The 23,018-nt window shown below is 46.4% G+C and overlaps 1 protein-coding gene across 2 annotated transcripts in view; it reads left to right on the top strand.

Moving 5' to 3' along the window:
• Positions 1–13,762: 13,762 nt before the first annotated feature.
• The window catches only part of PELI2 (pellino E3 ubiquitin protein ligase family member 2), a 79,472-nt gene continuing 70,216 nt past the window's right edge, over positions 13,763–23,018 (top strand). For both annotated transcript variants that reach the window (XM_049828556.1, XM_049828555.1), the window contains exon 1: positions 13,763–13,970. In XM_049828556.1, the coding sequence (XP_049684513.1) occupies positions 13,894–13,970 (77 nt within the window). In that variant the 5' untranslated portion in view covers positions 13,763–13,893. The remainder of the gene's footprint in view (positions 13,971–23,018) is intronic.

Here is a 23,018-nt window from a genome sequence, read left to right as displayed (position 1 = left end):
CACCCAGGAGAGGAAGCTTTCAAAGACACTGAGGTTTTCCAGTGGGAGACAGGCACATTGGTGCCCGGGGGACCTTTAAGCACTGTCCTTCACCCTTTCTACATAGTCCGCATTCAATCAGCGAAGATAACCAAGAGGTGATGGGAGTGTTTTGGTTCTTAGCAGGATGGTGCCTGGGTACCAGCTCCAGACACAACAGATTTTTGGGTGTGGAAAGGGCTGGGGAAGAGACACAGGACAGGAAAATATATTGTTTTCATCTTGCTTCCTGGCTGTGTTGTGGGGCTGGGCTGCTCATAGGGTCCTCTAACGATGTCAGCATTTGGACCTGAGATGTGTGATGTGTTGGTGCTGCCAGAGCCGGGTCCGGACACTGGCCCTTCCCATGACCCACCAAATCCAGCCTCACCCAGCTCACCTCAGCCAGGCCTGTCCACCCTCTCCCTTGCTGACTTTGGTTATCTGCAAGCAGACCGTAGGCATATTGACAATTAAATGTACGTGCTCCATGGCAGATATCAGCATGGACATCAGCTCTGGGCTGCTTCTGAGTTAGAGCAATGGGAAGGTCTACCAGGGAAACCCTGCAAATTTAACAGAGTAGTTTCTTCTTTGCCACTAACACAGGATGCACCTTGGTGTGAAGCGTCAACACTTCGGCATTTGCAAAACAGGGTCTGTCAGACCTCTCCGCACGAACACTAATTGCTTATACGTGGTGAGGCTGCACAGCCCAACAGACAGACCTGGACAACTCTGGCCCTGGCCCAATTCCTCTGTGGCCGTCCTGTCTTTGAAAGACAGGTTGTCCGTGGGTGCCACCCATCCGCCTTACGTTGGTTGGGGAGTTGTCACCCCTGGGTCCGTGAGTGTGTGGCTCCAGAAAAGGCCACAGCAAGTTGGAGTAGATCAGATCTGGAAAGATAGAGTTCACCTGTCTCCCTGGCCAGCAGAATGAGTGCTCAGGATGTGCGAAATTAGGTTAAAATGATGTAATATCCATTGGTTCAGCTTTTTATTTCTCTTCTGTTGGTGTCACTAGCAGTAACTGACCAAGACAAAGTGGAGTACTTGGACAGAAGGGTAACTGCGCTTTCAAGGTCAATCATTTTTCTGAGCTCCAGCGGAATAATAAAACACGAAGGAGCAAAAGTCAAATCCCTGCTACAGGGTCCCAAGCCCACCTCGCAAAATCATGCCACTAGCAGGGGTTCCTCCGCTGCTGCTCAGATCAGTCCAAGCGTTCACATCAAAGCGTAAAACCTCGCAGGGATGTGCTTGCCCACGTTGGCTTGGCTGCACATGTGAGAGGTTACATGTGTCCTGCCCTCGCCAAGCAGAAACACCCCTTTTTTCTCTTTTTTTTTCCACTTGCTGAGAAAATGGAGGCAAACGCAGGAGTCTGTCATCCAGGTGCATAGGATTCAGCCGCTGCTCCGCACTGGAGGCACCAACACAAGAAAAATCAGTGCAAGAGCTCAGCCAAAGGACCCAGCCCCATCAGGGCTCCCATCAAGCTCTGTTTATTCCCGTCTTGAATTTTTCTGCAGATGAAGAGCATGTTATCCTTGGAGACACAACCAGGAGCTGTGCTTGCAAATTGAAATCTTGGGGCCTGCGCGCTTGCTGGGAAGCGGTGCGTCAGCGGTGAACGCTCGCAGCACGCTGTGCTTCACGGGGGCACATCTGCAGGGGCTTCGCTGCTTGTAAGGGTCTCTTGCTCCACAGCGGGGGAAAATGTGATTTTCCTGTGGGTTTTTTTTTTTTTTGGTGGAAGGCTTTACAGGCTGGGATTTGGAAGCTTTCCCAGTTCTTGCAAATAAAACTGTGAGTCTGTCTGTGGAGCGTTGGAAGAGGAATCTCAGGAACGTGGGAGCGTTCTCCCTGGAGCTGCTCTGGAGTTTCTCCTCTTGCTGCCTTGAAATACTCCTAAGGTGGTGGTTGTTCTGCACATCTCCATGTGCTGGAAACAAAGGAAAAGTGGGACCTAACAGCAATTTGGTTTGAAATAGGCCCCCCCCCCCCAAAAAAAAAAAAGGGTAGGATTAGGCCCTGCAGTTGCAGAACAAAAAGAAGGAAATATCAAGCCTATGTTCTGCACAGTAAATGTAGGACAAAATTAATACCAGCAGCGGTCCCTGCTTCAATCATTGCAGTTTGTAAAAGACCTCAGTGCATCCTTGCGCCCTGTTTTTCATGTCACCACACAATGGAGGCTGTCTATTTGGGGCAGCTAACCAGCTTCCTAGCTCTAATGGGACTTGAGCAAGCCAAGAGATATTCAGCGAGCTGAGAGAAAAGGCTAGAGCTGTCTCCCAGGCTGTATATATCGAAACGAGAGATGTTCCTCTCTTGTTGTTCCCCATCTACATGAAGGATATGATGACTAATCATAAAATTTTATGGAACAAAAGCTTACGGGCATTGTATTCCCTATTTTGTGAGTTAGGAGTTGCAGTCAGTTCAGGAACGTGATGAACCCTGAAAAGTAGAAATTTTATCTTCTTAACCAAGGACTGGAGCCATGCAGCACCACTGGCGGGATAATCTATTTCCTCCAGGCTGCTGCCTTAAAAATGTCAAGAAGTTAAAGGGATTTAAGTAAAAATAGAAAACGACATCCTGGATGACGGGGGAAGGCTTCGCATCCGGTGGGGAGCTGGGGAAGGCAGGAAGGCACCAGGCAAAGCCCAGCACCGGCAGGGAGCCCAACTCATATGGGGACCTGCGGAAAGTCAAAAATCCACCCTGGCCCTTTTTCTGGGGGAAACATGGGGTTAATTCTGCTTGTTCTTGCTACTCTGGCATGCACATGGGGTCAAAATGAGACAGGGGCCAGGGCTTGGGCTGGCTCTTGGGGCTGGTGAGGTGGCGGTTGGAGGGTGAAGCGCTTTCTGCTTCCCATGGCAGTGCCGGCCTGAATGGCAAACCCCTTGATTTATTGCACATGGGAAATCTCAGCAAACAGGAGATCTTGAAATTTCCTTTCGAGTAGCAGCGGATGGGCAATGGCAGAGACCCCGAGACGGAGATGCAGGGCCATCGAGAGCTGAGCAGTGGCATTTTTCCAGGGCTCGGTGCTGAAATATCGTCTCGGTATAATTGAGTGAAGAAGACTCAGTCTGTCCTCTAACAGCAAATTAAACACAACTTTGTGGGTTTGGTGGTTTGCTGCCAAGTGCCAATACAGCTCCATATTAATAGCTTATGACAGGATTATTCTCCCTGTTTTTGGCAGGAAGGAGCTCTTTGGCCTTAATCCTGCTCGTGGCTAAGGAAAGAAACCCAGCACATCCCCTGTATTTACCAATGGCGTAACTCTTCACTCCCAAATATAGCTTAAATCCCAAATTTTCAGAGATAAGCAGAGTAGAACAACCCTGCATCAATCCGAAAATGCCGCCGGGCAACAAGGAGAGGTGAGGAACCTTCGTACACATTCCAGCCACCGAACTCAGGTTTCCCCATGAACACAGATTCCCCCAAAAATATAAGCCGTCAGGCTGTTAAATCGAAGGCTCTTTAAAAATGTGTTTATACCTGTAGCGAGCTCAGCATTTAAATGCCTGAAAGGGGAAAAAAATAAAGGGAATAGGGATGGAAACAGAAAAGCAAAAGGGATTTGAAGCGGCAGGTTTAGGAGGGCAAAGTACTCAGCACACAACTGGGTCAAAACCTCTTTTGGGGACATCTGGATGAAGGCTCCCACAGCATTAATCCTTTTTAAAAATCACAGACTCCAGCCAGGGACCTCAGTGGTCACGGAGGATATATTTCAATGGAAATCTCCAAATAACACATGTAAACTAGTTTCCTGGGAAGCCCAGCATCCCACCCTTGCCTGCGCTTGCAGCGATGAGGAACTGGACAGAGAGAATTCAAGGGCTTGATTTTGGGAAAAGCTGAGTTGTCAGCGCTACCAGCTGAGCTTCACTGGAGTTTTGAACCAGCAGCATCGCTGGAAATGAAAGCAGGGTTTTTCTCCAAGAAGGAATTTTCAAAATTTGTCCCTAATTGTCAAAGTTTCGATTGGCTATGTCAGAATTTGCTGGTTTCTATGTGGGCAGTAGGGCTGGGCTGGCACTGGAGGCTTTTGGACTGGCCAGCACTGGGGTTAGGGGGGAACAACAAAGATACGTGTGTGCAAACCACCAAAACCCCCAGGAAAAATGAGGACAGCCTTGAATTTTTATAAGGAGGTCGGTACAGCCATCGCTTTGTTCTTCCCACAGACCTGCGGACAATGTCCCTTCTCACTGTCACATATTTGCAATGAGGAGGAGGGGAAAAAAAAAAGTCAAACTTTGTCTCCTTCACCCTGACTGTGCCAGCCATGCCCTGTGGGCACAGAGGAGGTGACGGGGTGGCCGGGGTGGAGGTGACACCCCACAGCACCGACCTGCCATCGCTGCATCCCTCAGTGCTGCACAGAGCCGATGCGAATTTTGGGAGGTAGAAATGTTCCTCTCGACTTCACGCTGGAAACTGTGTGGAGTAACCAGGAGTCAAAGCATGAATAAATAACTACAGGGGGGAAAAAAAAAAAAAAAAAGAAACCCAAAGCCTCCAAGATGCTTGAGTCTGCTTTAAAGTTCTCACGTGGCATGAAACAGAGACATCTGCACTTTTTCTGTGCTCCCTTATCTTACCAAAACCACAGAGGAGCATTTACCCACACGCACACAAACATTTCTGAGAGGATCCAGGCAAAGACACACTAAAATATTTAAATGTAGCACCACGCTCAGTCAATGACCTTTGCATAATTAGAAACTCTTTCTCTTTCTGATCATGGAAACGGCCCGTGGCTTCTGCCTTTGTTTTGCTCGCTATAGTCTCCATATGCCCCATTTGCATCCTGAAATTATCGATCGACTGCGCATCTCAAATGCCAAGATTTATAAGCAGCGATGGCAGGGTTGGGGGTCCCAGGTGGTGGGTTTGGAGGTCACCGAGGTTTTGGCTGCTGCAGATGGGACAAGCAGAGGGTTTAGCTGTGTAGGGCCTCCCTAATGAGTTGCAAGTTGGGTCAGTTCTTGAACAAGGAGGCATCCTATGGCCCTGTTCCCATCTGTTCCCCAAAATGAGGCTAAGAAAACACGAAACAACTCCCCTCTCGCACACAGGGCTGTCACAGCCTGTTCCTCCTCGTAAAGATGTCAGCGTGTTCCAATCATTGGCTTCATCACATGCCTGGAAATCAGTGGGTTTAACAGCCCATGGAGAAGAAAATGGTATGTGTCTTTTTTGCTCAGAGCAGGTTTAGGATGTTTGTCATATAATCAGCTTGGCAGGGGCTGTAAATGCGGCCACAGGGCCACGTTACATTGCTTTCACCCTTTGGAGAACCGGAGTCGTAAGACCCCATCCTTCATCTATGAAGTCAATGAGATTTCGCTACCAGCTCTACGGTTCCTTACTACCCAGATGTGGATTTATAAGGTTGCTTTTGCTTTCCTGGATGCTTTGATTTGGCTAAGACTTCTGAACCGAGGAGTCCTTCGTTCCGCAAGGCAGATGGCGATTTTTATTAGCAAGTGGTTTCCTGTTCTTTCTATTCCTTCAATAATGTATTTTCTGTTGCTGTAGTTGGATGTATGCTATATATATGATCGCTAACACTTAGCAATGAATTCATGTTGATTTTCTTTCAGCTCAAAGGCTTTTTTCATTCGTCTTCTGTCTCTTAATGGCAACAGCAGGTATATGTGTGCTCTTTTGGTACAAAAAAAGGTCTCACAATCTTTTCATAGCTGCTTCTACTGTTTCCATACAAAATCTTCCCTAATTTAACATACCTAGTAAATCAGTAACATATAACAGTGCCTTTTCCCTGTCCGAAAGGCGAGTTGCTCTCAACCTCTTCCAAGATAACTTGGCTCCTTTGTTAAGGCAAGACATTATCTGATGAGGTACGAGGCATCTTCATCTCCTAATGATTCCAGCGAAAGCCAGTAGCAATCAGGGACCTACCAGAATTGCATTTCTCAGCCATTACCTTATTGCTGTAAAATATAGTTTCAGCCATCCATCTGCTAAAGAGCCCATAATAATGACAACTCAACCAGCGTCTCAGCCGATCCTGACAATAGCGAGCCTTTCAGCTTACAAAGCTAACGACTTACTAATTACCCATACCGAGCAGGCGTAGGAGAAGTGACCATCTATAATCATCTATATAGCAAAAGCTCCCACGACCGGGAGGAAGGCAGTGCTCCGGGTTTCAGGAGCTGCAGTTGCACATTGACTTAACAGGATGTCGCAGGACATTGTTCCTTTTGCTACATCTTCCTGACATCTGCGCCCGGCTGGTGGTTGGGTTTTTTTGGTGGGGTGTTTGTTGTTTTTTGGGTTTTTTTTTTCCTTTTTTTTTTTTCTCGTGCTCAGATTTCAAGGTTTTGGGGGCAGCGACAGCCTTTTTTCTGAGTTTATCCATCGCCTGGCTGAAGGCAGCCTGGAAACCTGCCAGGAGCACCTGGCAACGCACTTAGTAAATTATAGTAATGAAAAGAATGTCAAATGCTAGGAGGTAGTTATAAGGCTTTACTGATGTATATACTTTGAAGGCCAAATGCTGCTTTTAACATATTCAGGTATGACCTGGCACCTCTTTACCCTAACAAGATGCAGAGAGCAAACTGATTAATTGTTAGGTCTTAGTGCTGGTGAAGTCTGAACTGCCAAGTAGTTATTATCGCAGATCCTATAGTCCTTAGCAAAACAGTGTTTTTCTTCTCTTCTAAAATCACACGTGTGTATCAGTGCTGCAAAGTTTGCAAAAGGCAGTGCTGAGGAGTTTGGGGAGATGAGGTGATGGGCCCCTGCCAGCTCAGTGCTTTTGGCCACGGAGCTGAATCCTGCTTGGGAACAGCACGGGCTGGATCGCGCTGGAGATGCGGAGGATGTTTCTGTAACCCGCTGATTATCTGCTGGCTGAATAGGAGCCAGGGGACCGTCTCTTGTTTCTAATATGCAATAATTTCTAAAATGCATTTCATTCTCTATAGCAGATATATGTGAAAATGATGTTTAATTTTAAGTGGCTTTGTGGGTGTTCACGCTTTGCTGGTGGGTGAAATACTTTGGCGCCTGCAAATCGGGAAAGTTTTGGGTCTGAGGTTCATGGTGCTGACATAGCAGAGCTCCCGTCATCCCGGCACTCCTCGAGCATCCCCTGAAAAGCAGATTCCTTGCTTAATAAAAAATGGTTGTGTGATACCAGCAGCTGGATGAGGCTTTCAGCACAAACAGGGATCAGTGCAATTAGCTAACAAGCCCTCGCAACAGGAGCCTTTCATACGCAGGCTGGTGTAGGGTAAACCAGAGCCAGGCTGAGACTGTGCACCCGAGCCTTGCCAGAGCTTCAGCACTTGAAAAGTAGAGCTCCTCTCCTACCTTATATCCTGCAATGATTGGGGTGTTTTTGTTACGTTCAATGGGGGAAGTCTGTTTGATTTATGGGATGGCTGAATATGTCTTTGTGGATGGGGACCCAGCCATCTGCTCTCGAAGCTGCTCTCCTGGGGGATGGGGAGCATCATTGCCAGGGATGGTTCCCATAGTAGGATTATGTGGTCCAAGCCCAGGGAAGAAGTCTCACCGGCTTCATCTGCTGGGATGAAGGTCAAAGTAGCAGAATTTCCCCTAAATTAGGTATAAGTAAATTATAGGGAAACTGTCCCCATCCTCTACTTCCCACCACTGTGGTAGTGTTAATTTTCAAATGGAGGCAAATTTAAGAGGAAAGAAGGGAAACATCTTGGAGAGAGAAAGTCCATTCCCAGATGAGCAACAGGGGCAGGAGAGAGCATCCTGCAAAGAGGGATGCAGTGATGTGAGAGGGGGCTCAGCTCTGGGCTGCAGGTCCTCGGCAGGGGCTGGAGCTGCGGATGGACCTGGATCCTCCTGGGGAGAAGGCAAGAAAGGCAGCACTCAGGTTTGGGTTGCCAATGCTTCTGATCTTGGCAGACACCTACAAAAGGTGTTTAGTCCCCTTAGGTATCACAGGTCCTTCAGGAGAGAAGCTGCAAAGAGAGCACACAGTGCCACACAGTCCTCCAGGGAAGATGAGCGACTTGTGGGGCACAGGGCAGAGCGCTGGCTCTGCCCCATAGGAAAAGGGATATGGACCATCCACCCAGAATAGCCCATGTCTCTGGAAAAGATGTACAGAAGCTTCTTGGCACATTTTATTTGTCTTTTAGACTTAGGTTGATCTCTGAGCTGATCCTTCAAGAGGAGTACCTATAGTGACTGTAAAGTCTCAGGATGTCTTTCTTGAATGATAATAGCTCAGTTAGAGCCGGTCATTAGACAGATATGGCTAAGGTCATCTTCACTTATGTACTTTACTCGGACATTTTCTTGCTGGGTCCTTCTATAGCTCTTTGCAGTCAGCTTAAAATTTTTGGCTTCTCAGCAAACTTTCCCATTAAAAGTCAGCTGCCTGGCCAGGGCCCCACAACACCATAAAACCCCGCAACAGCCTCTCCCTACTGTGAAAATGAGAGCTGACTTCTAGCCTTTGGTTTCTCTTGTAGTCAGCTGCTAATCCATGAAGCCCTTTCTTTATCTTATGCTCCTTTTATTGCTTTGACAGCTGTTACGGTGGCAAGGCTTTCATGAACCCCAGGTATGCGATACACATTCAATCACCTTCTCCATCATATTAATTGACTGCTTCAAAGGACGTGAATGTGTTATAAACTTTGGCTTTTTTCTGCAGAAGCCCCCTGATGCCCTTTCCCTGGTGTATCAGATCTGCCAAATGCATCCCTGTGTATCCATATGTACCTATACTTGATTGTATTTTCTACTTGTTTGCGTAGTGCAGGTCAGACTGATTGAACCACAGCACTTAAACTTGCCTCTTCAGAAACCAGTGTCAAGCACGCTATTTCTCATCCCCTGTGGACAAATACTGTTATTTATTCATATAATTATATTTTAATCTCTTTACAAGTCTTGGGCCTGTGACATCTCACACTGGCAACTTGCTCCTCTCTCAATTTACCTGTTTATTCCAAAATCTCTGTTGGTGACACTTGTATTTAAGAAGCTCATCAGACCCATTCCAGATAAAGAGGGGTTTGCTGTGGGAGTCTCCAGCCTCCTGTCCCGGCGCAGACACATGGGGGGCTCACTTACATGACCTGCCAGGGTTTTTTATTTCACCCAAAACTTCTTTCACGCTTCCACTGCTTGCTGGCCCCAGTGAGTCCCTGGTAGACTTTCTGTCTCTGCTATGTTTATAGGTGCATTTTTATGCCTCTGGCAAACTGTTTGGCAATATCTTTCTCACTTGCCTTATCGTGGTTTTATATTTGCCAGTGTTTATGCTATATTCTATTTTCCTCCTTCAGATGTAGCTTTTTGATGGCTATCTTTTTTGTGTTCTTAATAGCCACCCTCACTCTGCTACTTAACTTCTCTGCTTTTAAAAAATCCTTTAGGGTCTTTCTTAAGGAGTGTTACGTGTGGAGATGGAGCCTGTAACATGTCTTTAAGCTATTGCCATGATACTTGAAAGCATTTTATCCTTTTAGGTCTTCCATTCATTTTTTAATGTAATTCCCCTTTCTGAATTTTAGGTGTTACTGTGAATCAAGACCACTTCATGCCATGGTGGAAAGTAGCAGGTCCAAAGCACACAGGTAGCTTCGTAAATCTAAACAAAGGCAAATCTATTTTAGCTCAATCTATGTTAGGCACTGAACCCCTGAAACACAGGACCAAAAGGGTCCCCGAAGCATGCTAAGCTCATTGCTGCAACATTACAAGCAATCACATCATATTTTTCCTGTAGTATATTTATGAAACCTAATTTTAAAACATCTACAGCTCTTTCTTCTGCTGCTTCCACTTCGTGGCTGCTCGAGAGCCTCAGTCCCATGCGAGCTGGGGACTTTCTACCTACCCTGAGAGGTTTGCACTGACCCAGGCGATACCTGGTTGATCCTAACTTTGGAGCTGAGACAGTTTTTCTCCTTTCCTGGGGTTTATTTCCCACCCTGGAGCACCAAAGCCAGGCTGCTGTGACCCCAGAGATCAACTTTCCCAGCCCCAACCGTCTGCACCGATGGCTGAACATAACCCTGATCCTGCTCCTAGAAACCTTTCTATTAATGGCAATAATATAGGGCTGGGAATGGAAACCTTTATCCCTATTTATGCTCCGGTCCCATGTACCATGAGCTTCACGTGCAGTGTAAGCCACAGATATGATGCGAGGGCTATTTACATCTTTCAATGCTTTCTCTGTATTTCAAGCTCAGTCCCTAAGCCCTGATTCATAAAAGCGCTGAACTACTTACTCGGAGTCCAGCACATCTGTAAGTACTTTGCTGAATTAGAGCCTTATTAATCTTCCTGCATTTAAAGTAACTTTTTATTACATTTTAAAAATAAATGGGCATGTACTATTTTTTCATGTTTGGGATTTTTTCAAACATTGATTTTAAGGCTCTTCTGGCTTGGCTGGATATCCCTTCTTCCAGCCAAGCAGCTGCTCGCGCTAAACCTGGGAGAAAACTCCCTCTCGCAGCGCCAATGCTGCCGGGAAAGGAGCTCCAAGTTATCTGTGATTCCCACTTCCAGGGGGAAAACAACCAAACCTCCCTGAGGAGCCACGCTGAGCCATCCCGAATCTGAGACCGCAAGGCATTTTGCGTTGAAAAATAATGGATGTAGCTGTGGGTACATTTCTCAATTATTTCAATGGATTTTGGGAAAAATGCCAGCGAAGCGTTGCTTGCACAAGTTGCAAAAGGGATTTTTGGAGCTGGAGGAAATAGTGGTGCTGGGATTTGGGGCTGAGACCTGTGTGGGAGGGGGAGCCGTGCGGTGTACAGCAAAGCTGCTCCCTCCTCCCAGCTCCGCTTCATTAGTCAAAATTAAAAATTTAAAACTTTAAAAAATTAAAAAATTAAAAGCAGTTTTCCAGTGCTGGAAGCAGTAGGTCCTTGGAAACTGCAATGAGAAAACCTACAATTTGGGAAGAAAAGACACAGGAGCCCTTAAAACACCTTGTGAGGCTGGGGCTGAGCTTTCCTCTTTACTTGCCAGCCTAAAATATCCCGTGGGGAGATGCAGAATGGAGAGATTGTGCATGTATAAATGAAGCACATCCAAGGAAAAAAATAATGCATCAACCCAAGCGGCAGGGGTTATCTCGCTGTCTCCCACCACAGGTACATGGTGGGCAGGTGCCTCCCCACCCCAGCACAGCTCATCCGCCTCCTACAAATACATCGGGTGCAAATATTCCCCTGTGAATCCCACTGGGCTCTTCTTTCCAGGCCTGTGCCTTTATTTTTCAGCCATGCAAACCAGTGCATTTTCTGCAATTAATAGTTTCTGCATTTCTGTATTTAAATACAGCAAATGCACTGGTTGGCATTCTTGAAAAAAACCCCAAACGTGCAGGCTTGGCAAAAGGGTGCAGAACCTTGCAGTTACGAGCCTTGTGTGCAAAGCTCTGCGCAACTTTTCCCTGTTCTCCAAAAAGCGGACTGTTAGAAAATGAGAAAGTGGAAAAAAAGGGCAAAATCAGATCTTCAAGGTCCTTCCTTGTCCCTCCATCCCCGTGTGGGGCTGGGGGAGCCACAGAAGATGCTGCAAATCCATCCACGTTAATGGGATGTTTGATTTACGGGAAGCTGGCCTGAGCTGAGCTGTTCGGGAGCGTTTTTTGGAAGAGTATTGAAGTTTGTTTATGCCATGCAAAAGCCAAGCTGCCACGAAGGTCTTGCTTTCGGGGGGAGAAGTTGAAGAGGATGCAGCCAGGAGGTTTGTTTTTCACACTGGTTTTGGGGATGTATTTGTTTTCTTTGACAGTGACTTACAGCCTGGCTTTCTTTCCTATTTTGTTAGGGCAATAAAGAAGATAAATCTGTAATAATTCAGCTCTCTGTCTTTAATAAAATCTTGTCTTCTTCACACAGCCCCTGGGAAGATCTCCATTTTGCAGCCCCGCGAGATTGGCTGGGTTTTTCCATTTCACCTCTTCACCAGAAACGACAGAAAAATAACATTACCGGGAAAATTAATAGCTAAATACAATTTCAGGCAGAGGGAAAGCTTTCGGCAGGAGGAGAAGGACTCGATCCTGAGTCTGACCGTGCCGGCCTGGCGGATGGTTTTCGGCAAAGGCCAGGAGCAGCGTGGCGGCTGCTGCAATTACTTTTGTCTTCGTTAACGGGCTCCCGGGTTGGAGACCTCAAATAGCAGCTAATGAGAATTTCCATCCTCGACGCGGATCAATGTCGAGCTAATCTTTGTTGGTTTTGTGCTTGCGTCGGGTACCGAGGAGAAAGGAAATTAAGCTCCGAGCGAAGGGGGCGGTGGGGGAGACACCGAGGCAGCAGCGGGCTGGGGGAGGGAAAAGTCCTTGGAAGTCACTGCAGAAAGTTTGGGGTTTGTGGGTTTTTTTGCACCCCGCTGCCTTTTTAGCCTGGTTTTGCATTGCACGAGGCCTTGGTGTCTGGGCATGTGCCCCTGGGCGTTTGCCTGCCCACCAATTTTTTGACATAATGATTTATCTCACCCCAGTTTGTCAGAAATGGAGTGAAAATCTGTTTGCGCTTGAGCGCTGCGGGGGGTGGGCTTGGGAATACCATGGTCACCCACCTTTGTTCCAGACTTTTTCCTTTCTTTTTGGAAAGTTTTTTTGAAGGAATAAAGCAGCTGGGGATGGTGGTCGCACCTGGAGAGATGAGTCGGAGCATTGAAAAGCGCCGGCTTCGCAGAGCTCTTCCCGAAGAACCAAGGTTGGGGGGGTGAGGGCGTTTTTGCAGCCTCAGAAGAAGGTATGGGAGAGAAGAGGCTGGAAGTTGGGCTCTGCAGCTCCATCCTCATCCAGGGACGAGAGAGGGGATAGCGGCCATTCCTCGGCCACGAGCGCAGAACCGTGACGGTGGCCCCGTAGCTGGAGACCGACGTGCTGGAGACGGCGGGGAAGGTGCAGGAGGTGGGTGGTGGTCTGGAATCCCCCTTTCTCTGGGGTGGGAGCTGACCTAGGAACTTCCCTGAGGGGGGACAATCCAGAGCACCACAGCTATCGAGAACCCCTGGGGGAGGTGATCTAGAACCTCCCCACCCAGCTGCAGCCAGCCCACAACCACCCTCTGGGGCAGGAGGTGGCCTGTGGCCCCTGGAGGTGATCCAGAACCCTGAGGTGATCTAGAACCCCCCTCTGGCCCAGACAGGTGACCCAGACGCCCGGGTGATCTAGAACCTCGGGTCTCCAGGCAGGTGTGGGTCTAGACATGGGGCAGGCGGTGATCTAGAACCCCATGCAGTGATCCAGTCCCTCAGGGGATCTAGAACCCGAGACACCCCCCTCCCCCCCCCAGACAGGCTGCGGCCGGGACCCTTCGCTGATCCAACCCCCCCCCCCCCTCAGGCGCGTGCTGGCCGGCTCCGCCCCCTGCTCCCCCTCCGCGGGGCGCGGCCCCTTTAAGAGCGGCCCCGTCCCCTTTACTCTATGTTTACATAACACAGCGAGGCCGTACCATTTGCTAGCGGTGGGGAGGGGTGGAGAGGGGAGGGTGCGAAGAAGGGGGGGCTCAGCCCCGCCCCCCCTCCCGCGGGCGCGCTCTCCTAGGTGGTGAATGGGAGCAGAGGGGGTGGGCGGGGCCACGCCTGAGCCGGGCGGGCGCCGCTTTTCTCCTCCCGCCCCCTACCGCAGCGAGTTGGTACGTCCCCCTCGGCGCTCCTCCTCCCTCCCCCGGGTGTAGTGGCCGTTGTCGGGCGGCCGGCGGCTCAGTGCGGGGCTCAGCGCGGAGCCCGCTTGGGACCGTCCCCGTTTCCCCACCCCCCCCCCCCTTCCTCCTCCTCCCCTCCCCGGCGGCGGATGGGACTGTAGCGGCGGGTGACTGACTCCGCGGCGGCCCCATGTTTTCCCCCAGCCAGGAGGAGCACTGCGCGCCTAACAAGGAGCCCGTCAAGTACGGGGAGCTGGTGGTGCTGGGGTGAGCGCTGTGGAGGGACACCGGCGGGGTGTGTGGGGGGGGGGGTGGTGGTGTGTGTGGGGTCCGGAGAGCGCGGCGGGGGCTCGAACTGGGGCGGGGAGGGAGGGGGGGGCGGCGGGATTGCCCCCCCCCCCCCCGTTCCTCCCCTCAGCCCCCTGCCGCCTTCTCCCCGCTGAGGTAACGCTCGGAGGCGCGAGACCCCCGCGCGCGGGGCGGGGTGTGGGGGGGGGGGGGGGGGGGGGGGGCGCGCGCCGCTTCCCGCCTTTCCCCCGCCGGCGCCCGCGCGCTCCTTGGGCGGCCGTTGGTGGTGGTGGTGGTGTCACCCCCCCCCCCCCCCCCCCCAGGCTCTCGCGCCCCCTGCTCCGCTGCGTGGGGAAGCCGACCCGCTTGTCGGGTAACTTTGCCTGTAAGGGGAGAGGACGGCTCGGCCTTCCTCCCGCCGCGGCTTCGGGGCTCTCTTCGCGGGGGGGGGGAGGCTGCTGGCGGCGGGCTGTCGGTCACGGTGACCGTGGGGCCTGAGGGTTGGAAACAAACTTTGTGCGGGGGAGGGGGGTGCAGAGTTGTGCCGGAGGAGGCCGTGGGGAGACACCCCCCCCCCCGCCTTTCTCCTCCGTGCCCCGGGTGCCGTCCTGCTGCCGGTGCCGCTCGCAGGTGCTGAAGGAGACGCAGCCGCTGGCTGAGCTCTCCCTGGCGGTTTCTCCCCTCGCTCCGAGACGGCGTCCTCCTTGCAGATTGCAGGGGAGATGACTTTGGAATTAGGAGGAGAGGCGGGGGGGGGGGGGGCGGGGGGGAGGAGGGTGAAGCACTTATATTCAGATTCGTGGTGGAAATGTTTATTTTCTCAGCTTGATACGGATCTTAAAGTAATCCGCTTGGTATTATGTTCTTGCCCTGCTGTTAAAAGCTTGAAGCCTTTCTGCTGAACACCGTAGAAGCAGATGAGGGAGAAGCGTCTAAGCCGTGCTGGCTGAGAGCCCTTGTGAACCTTATAAGAGATGCTTAATTTTTATAGTTTGGTATGTAGAAGCATATGGTTAATGGAATAATTTTTAATAATAAATACATTAGAAAGGTTTCAAGCCAGCCATGAAGCAGAACAGTTACAGCCTTGCTGCGTTATTCAGCCTCCCCCAGAATCTGTTACGTATTTGCTGCAGGGTCATAGAAAACCTTATGCTGGTTCGTTAGGGATTTTTTTGTTTTGTTTTGGCCAAGTCATTTCACAAAGAACTGTGTTCAGCTCTGCAGAATAACTGTCTGAAGCTCTGGGAGCAGATTAAAAGAGCAGTTGAGACTGGGTACTCATGTGTCCAATGGTGTACCTTTTTTCCTTAAGGGATGCTGAATCTTTCTTATCACGAGACTAGGTCAAGGTACAGTTACCATGGAATAAAATACAGCTGTTACCATGAACGTGGCATAGCTGGCACTTGAAAGACTTGAATTTAAGTCGAGTAACTTGATTTGGGAGAAATACCCATATCAAACTAAATTTAATAAAGAAACCTTCTTACTGTTTCATTTGTGGAAATGGAGGGTAACCTCAGCTGTGCAACACTGTCTCTAACAATAAAGTCATAGTAAAATGTTGAATCTTTAATTAAATTAGAGTGCATAAATTGATGTTGTGCTGCAGAGGCTTTTTGTGCACAGCTGGAAGCATTTTCCTTTCTGTTGCTTTACTATTTTTAGCAGCAGTTGAAAGCACAGAAGTATGAAATGTTTTGGCTCTGATCTTCACCTAGCAAAGTCTGGTGTGCTTTTCCTTTAATATGGAGATGCATTGATCTCAGCTTATCGGTTCTGCCAGAGGTCTTGATCTTCACTGCTGTGTGTTGAAACATGCCAATAAAATTTAAATAAACTTTCTATGACTGAGTTTAGTTGTTATTTGAGTATCAGCTGTTCTCTAACACTACTGAGGTTGTATCTTCTGGGTGTTACACGTACTAAAAAAGCAAACAAATCCTCTCGTCCTTGTAAGTACAGTTATGAACAAGAAGTCTGCAGATGGGCAGCTGAATCTCTCTGGTCAATATGTCTCTGTGGGCAACGCTGAAACAATAGGGCATTGGCTGTCACAGCCTACTGACACAATGTGCTTGGTGGATGTGATGTAGAAATAGGTAGACATGATGGAAGCAGTCCAGGAAATGCCGTGACTTCAGTAACTACGCTTTCCGTTTTTGAACTGAAGATGGGGGTTTTAAGATCCATTTGATACTTTAGGAGTTGATTACTGCATTTCCTATCAGAGATGTCTTAAATGTTGTATGTAGTGCCATAAATAATACAAACATATCTCTCTCTTTCTTTGGTGACTCAACATTTGTGATTAGGAATGCTTGGGACAGCTTAAGCATCTGTTCAGTATTCTAAAAAAAAAAAAAATTCTTAATACCTGTTTTGTATTAAAATCCTGTAATCTGGAGTTCCATTTAAGTAAGACAGTGTGAATCTGCTCTCCTCCCCATAGTGAAACTGAGACCTATGGACAGACAGAAGTGTAGCATCACAGCTCTCGTTACAACTGCTTGATTAAAATTGATAGAGTGACCTCACAGCTAGCTTTAAAAAAAAAAAAAGTTGTTTTGAGACACTGTGTGGTTTTTAAAAAAAAAACCACATTGGTTGTGATGTTGATGAATAACTTCTGTCTTGAGCTGTGAGACTTTTAAATGAGGTGGTGAAAAGGATGATGAACAAAGGAACTGGCATACCTGGCAAACTGCTGCGAGTCCTGTTTTTAAGATGACAAAACTTTCCCTTTATCTTTTGCTCTTAACTCTGTCTTAGCAGTATTAAAGTAGGGTTGTTGTATACTTGACCTTTAAATCGAGGGGAAGGTGTTCTTTTGGCAGTAGGTAGCTCTCCCACCAGAACATGTTCCTGTATTGTCTCCAATAGTTGTGATTGCTTGTCTGATCATTAATGTGATCAGATGGTAAAGCCTAAAGCATTTGAAGTCAAGTCATTATAAGTCAGCAAATACATTTCTAATAACCTTCTCCCAGCAGTCCATTGCGTATTTTCCCTCAGTGATGTGGCAGTGCATGTTTGGTTAAGATTTTGTCGAGGTTTACATAATCAATGTTGTAGAGAATAAAGAAGGTTTATGTAAATCAAGCCAGGCAGGTCAAGATGGCTGGTAAAGAAGAGATCATCTGCTTGATTGTGAATCTGCTTGTCTATGTCTGCTTGTAGCATCATCTGTTCACAAAAGGCTATGGATTTCTTGGTGAAGCAGAAACATTCATGTTCTAATTTTTTTTTTTTTTTTGGCGTGGGGGTGGGGGGAGCTTTATTTGCAGTCCTGTCAAAATAATGGCCCATTATATGTTTCTTGGAACATGGGGCTGAAGGGAGTTTTGAAGGAGATAATGAATACAGTAACAAGTACCTGAAGAGAGCGTTATGGTATTAGTATGTTGTTTGTCAGTAGCCTTCATTTGACTTGTCTGGTATCTGGTTAGTGATACAGAGCAACTTACAGTTAAGAACTGTGCTAGGGAAATCAAAATTAACCTCTTGAGGTGTATGTCCTGTCCACCTCCTCCCACTACCCCATTCACACCCCCCCCCCCCCCCCAGCTTTGAATTGCACTGTGAATAATTTATTCTGGCATAATGGCATTCAGGCCAGCATGGCTTTTTCTGGTGTGCTGGGTGCTGATCCCTGGCTTCGTGGGGTAGCATTCAGTGAGGGCAGGTGTCAATGGCCTGGTGCCACTGAATCTCTCTTCCTTTGGGATGACTTTTCCAATATTTAGTGATGTTGCAGGGCAGCTTTAACTTCTCAGAAAAGTCACTTGATTAAAATGATATAAGTTGAAGGAGGAATACCAAAGAAGCCTAAGTTTCACCCAATGGTTGAGTTCTCTAGCAGTGAAAAGTTTTTGTACCTGACATTAGATACTTTCAATGTGATGTATTGCAACCAATACTAAGGAGAGTTTTGGACTGGGTTTCTGATAGGAGTGTGCATGTAAAGGTAATATTTCTTACTAACCAAAGACTTCTGTTAGCTACTCGTCAGCAAGGAGGTGCAGCCTGGTGCGTCCTCAGCTGAGGAAGACTTTGTCATCTAGATGTCATGGGTTTTGCAATATCTAATAAATTTTTTTTATCGAACTAGACAAACCTCTAAGGGCTGTCGCTCAGCATTGTTATAGCGGTCACTTTGAAATCACTGTCAACATTTTATGTATAAATTTTCCACAGTCAACCATTAAAATAAATGAATTGGTTAACTTGGAGGCACTGTGAATTGTTATGTGAGCTTTGTTTAATGTGGACTATTGGACATCCTCAAATAAACAGGCTGTAGTTCTGCTTAAATTTAATCTTTTGAAAAAAATAGAATAAAATTCTCATCTATATTTACAGTGATAAATTCTGTGGTAACTTGTTCTGATTGATGGAACACTTCATACTCGGAGCAAATTTAGATTTGAAACATGTCTTTGTGTTAATCTGACGGGACCTCCATTTCTAGAGTCCTGTTTCTCGTACAGGCTTTTTCTGACTGATCAAAGTTGCTCCTTAACCACTACCTCCTTGACAAGCTAAATAAAGTTCCTGAAGTGTTTCCTACTTTTTAAGCGCATTTCCAGTTTTTACCTTATCTGCTTGGCTTTTCATGGAACTCTTTTGTTAATCTCTTGCTGTGCAGTTCAGGAAGAAGCTGATGTAGTTTTCCAGTAGTGTTGACAAATGCAGATGCAGTATGGTATCTCTGCTTGTCCTTGATATCTCTTTGCTTCTGTTTATGGGCCAAAGACAGAGGGAGGGTTGTACTGGCTATGGCATTAAACTGGGGACTTAAGTTGCACTTACACAGTTTTGCTGTTTGATATCAAGCTGAAGCTTTGTTTAACGTTTCTGTAATTTTCTGCACTATATGGTGTAGATATATTGGTGAAACTGCTCAGGTGACTCGGGTTCTGCTTTTGAACTTTGTTTAAAAATGTACTTTAGGCTTCATTTAAAGGAGCGTCTGTAGCAAGTAATGGTAGCCACCCATTAGATATATTCGAGGTTATGATTCTCTCTGAGAATCATTTGCTTCAACAGTCATAGCTGGAAGGCTGCTGTTCTGGAGAAACTGATCTATTTTTTTTTATTTGATATTGACAGTGGCTTCTTGGAGACCTTTATGTCTTGTGCTTAGTTTATGATGTATCTTACACGCTGCATATTGAGAATACGTGATCAGTGCCAGTTCAGAGCGTGCAAGTAGATTAATCAAACACCAGAAGTAGTATGTCTGAATAGAACATTAACTGCATTGTAGAAAAAAGTAGTAGAAAGGATTGTATTTGAGGAAAGATTCATGGATTTTTCAGCGAAAGCTTGTGTATGGCTGGATAGAGCAAAGGTTGTGCTTCGTTTAAGCTAAGAAAGAAAACATACTCGAGTTGGTTCTCTGCGACTATCCTAATCCTTGGAGTACTTTTGACTTTCTCAGAGTGCAGATTTGTATCCAGCTGTAGGCTTTATTCACAGTGTCTCAATACTGATGTAAAAATCAGAGAACAGAAACTTCAAACTCTAGAAGCTAAAGATCTGTATTTGTTGAAGCAAATCAGAGCATCAAACATCTGCATGTTTAATGCTTGTTATAAAAAGGAAAGCGAGTGCATTCTGGAGGTTAAACTGTAATCCCCTTGGCATGTACAGGCAGTAGGTCACACAGGAGTGGAAGACAATTTTTTTTTCTTAAAATATGGAAAACAGACTGTTCACTCTGAGTAAACAAGTCTGAAATGTAAGACTTTGCCTTTGACTGATGCACTTCTCATGTAGAAGCAAATAGCTTCTCCTTTCCTATTTTGGCAGAATCAGGGATGCGTAGTTTTCCATTTTCAGCTGAAATTTCTAAATGAGTAGATACCATGAAAGTCCACTTGGTTCTACTTTAAAATATGCATATAAACCTAGAAATTACTTTCTAGGCTATTAATATTTGTTCTTTGTTGCTGAAAGCAGCATCTTGCTTAAGCTATTTCATGCTCCATCTTAACAGCAGGCTGTTTTTCAACTGTGATTACAAAGTTGCTTGAGAACAGATTTTTTCCTAAGAAGTCAGGAACTTTTTATTATCCAGTTCAAACTAAATTATGGCTGGTTTATACTCATTTATTATGGAGCTAATGCTGCTCTCTGACTTGCTTAGTCCTTATTCCTCAGTAGCGATAGCACATTGCATCTTCTCCAAGTATCGAGTTGATACCTTCTTCTGTACTCTAAGCTAACGAGAAGCTATGTGAGCGTAGTATGGCACTGAGCCTGAGCCAACATGCCTTGCTGAAGGTAGGGTTTATTAGTTTAGAGTGCCAGCAGAGAAGTTGTACAACCATTTGCAAATACTATAGGCGTGCCTGTAGGCAACAGCTGTTTAGGTAGCCTGAACCAGCCTGTTGTCTTGTGTCATTTTTCCTGTTGGTATTGTCAGCACATGCTTTGGTTCTGAATTTGTCTCTTGAGTATCTGACTAGTATGGCTATGAAACCTTCCAAAGGAGACTCCTCTAGCGTGTTGTACTGTTACAGTCTTTCTTCATGTTTAGCGGAAGTGCTTCTCATGAGACATCTAGAGTTGCGTTTGGTTATTTTGCACTGTCATAAACGTGGCTTATTTGTCCTGTGGTCAGCAAGGCAAGTGAAGTAGAGGAGGATTCAGTCTGAGCTCCCAGCTTGAAGCAGAAACTCTAGTTGGTTTCCAGGTGTACTTTGTGTTGTCAGATCCTGTTCTGCTTGTACTGTTTGATACCCTAAATGTCATTTGTGTTGAGGATGCTTTTCCTTTTATCAACAAATATCCTTATGTTTATTCTCGCTCTGTCCCAAGGTCACTGCTGAAGAGCTTGCATGTGACTTGTCACAAGCCTAAACCTTGAGGGACAGGAATGGGAATGCTGGCATAGAGAGCATGCCCACTTTCAGAGACTTGTAAGGCAAAGCTTCTCATTTTGTTTGTTTTATAAATACATTGCTAAATGGTGCCCTCGCAATTTTCACTTTTATTGCTTGCATATGCTAATAGTGTGTTGGAGGGGTCCCATTTTTCTTTTAGATGATTTGTTTCCCTCTTGACAAGGTGTAGTTCAGAATTTTATGCCTCTCTTACCTTTGCCTCCTATTTTTTTTAGATGTCTACTGGTGTAGCTTTATACAGGTTAGTACTGGGTCTTGAGATCATAGTGTCATTCACAAAGTTTGGGGGACCAATTTAAAACTTCTGGCAAACTCTGAATAACATCTGGGATTAGACTGTTTTAATCCTATTACTCGGTGGCCCAGAATAGGTCTCGGTCCTCATATTAAGCAAATGGTACAGTCAAGAGCAGTAGGGGCTTCCAAAGCAGCAGATTAGTGTGCTTTGAGGGCAGGGGAATAGCTGGAGCAGTGCTGTCCCAGCTTTTCAGCTGTGGTACACCACTGTGCATCCTCCCTGGATGACCAGATGTGCCCCTTCTGTGATGACTTGTACATTTAACCTTGTAATATGACCTCCTGTGCAAGTACTCTCTTGCTGGGTCTCTGTATACTGTTGATGACTATATAATGGGTGCACTTCTGGCTATGCCATTTAAAACTAAACAAAGACTGGGGGATGGGAAGGGTGGCAGGCAGTAAGCTGTGGGGTTTTCTTAATGTTTGAGTAGGCATCGTGGTGCTGGGAGTTCAGCAGTAAGAGTAATGAGTAACCTGTCTTTGGGTTTGACTGACTCTACTAAATAAACATCTTTCTACTGCCCTTTCCACAAACAGCACTTGTTGGCTAGCATTATTAGAGTTTAAGATACAAGAAGGTGGTCCTTGTAGGAAAACTTTGCAGAGCAAAGCTTCAGCAGTTGTAATATAAACATTCAGTCTTTGAAAACTTGTTACTGAGGGGCTGTGTGACAGGAGAACACGGCGTTTTAATATGATTGCATTAAGAATGATGTGTGAACAAGGTGATACTGGACTTGCGTTATGTAGTTGTAGTTTTTACTTGTTCTGATTAGTGTAATGTCTGTTCCAAAAAATATCAAATATCAGCTGTTCTGCACTAAAGTTTTGTTCAGTTCTTCCAAGGCTAGAATATGAATCCTATGAGGTCAGTCAGAAGTGTGCATGCAGCTTCATAGTAGCGGCAGTTATTAGCTCATGGTGAAGAAAGAATAATTCAGCTAAAAGCTTTCCTCTGTTTCGCAACAGAAATGTCATATAGATGAAAGATATTATAAACAGCAGTTGTGAAAATGGTTACAGACAACATCTACAATGCTGAAGAGTTTGTTGTATTAAAAGCGAAGTGGTTTTGAGATGAGCTCAATTTGATTAGGCATGATATGAAGGTGCTGATTGCTAAAGGGCCTATTAGGCATGCTTCCATCAATAGTAATTTGTTTCTCCTGTAGGGAGGGAAAGTAAGCAAGCCCTGTTTTGTGCTTCTGGAAGTGATTTACTGTAGGTGGGTTTTTGTTCCCCATTTAGTGATATCATCTTTAATATTGGACTTAGGCACACTGCGTATCCTGACCTCACTGTAGATAAAACTAGCATGCTTCAAGCAGGATGAACTAGATGTGGGGCTGTTCCTAATCTAATGTAGCAGAAGGCTTCTAGTGCTAGGGATCAGTACGAAGGCCACACGTGCCCTTATGAGAAGTGTTTGGCGATAAAGACCTAATGTTTATCTGTCATATTTATTGCTTATATTAACTATGATATAGCTGCATTACTGTGTAGCAACTAATTGTATTAAACTGAGGTGAAAGCAGCTAGTTGCAGTGTGAGACAGACACTGACTTAAAACATCAGTTTACTGTGCTGCCTCACCAAAGGAATGGGGACAGGTGAGAAAAATTAGAGATAGCTGGCACATAGTAAGTTAAAAAGAAAGCCAAGAAACATTATGGTCTTCCCCTTGAGTATTGTAACGTTAACTGATCCCCGTTGTTGCAAAGTTCTCCTTTTTCCTCTTTACGTTCAAGGAACTGAGGATAAAGAAGTGTTGGAATAGTCTTTCTAGCTGATAAACACTGTTGGAAGGCAATCT

Source organism: Accipiter gentilis, chromosome 25 (genome assembly GCF_929443795.1).
Source record: "Accipiter gentilis chromosome 25, bAccGen1.1, whole genome shotgun sequence".
In the NCBI taxonomy this organism is placed as follows: domain Eukaryota; kingdom Metazoa; phylum Chordata; class Aves; order Accipitriformes; family Accipitridae; genus Astur; species Astur gentilis.
This window is presented reverse-complemented; position numbering and strand designations above follow the sequence as displayed.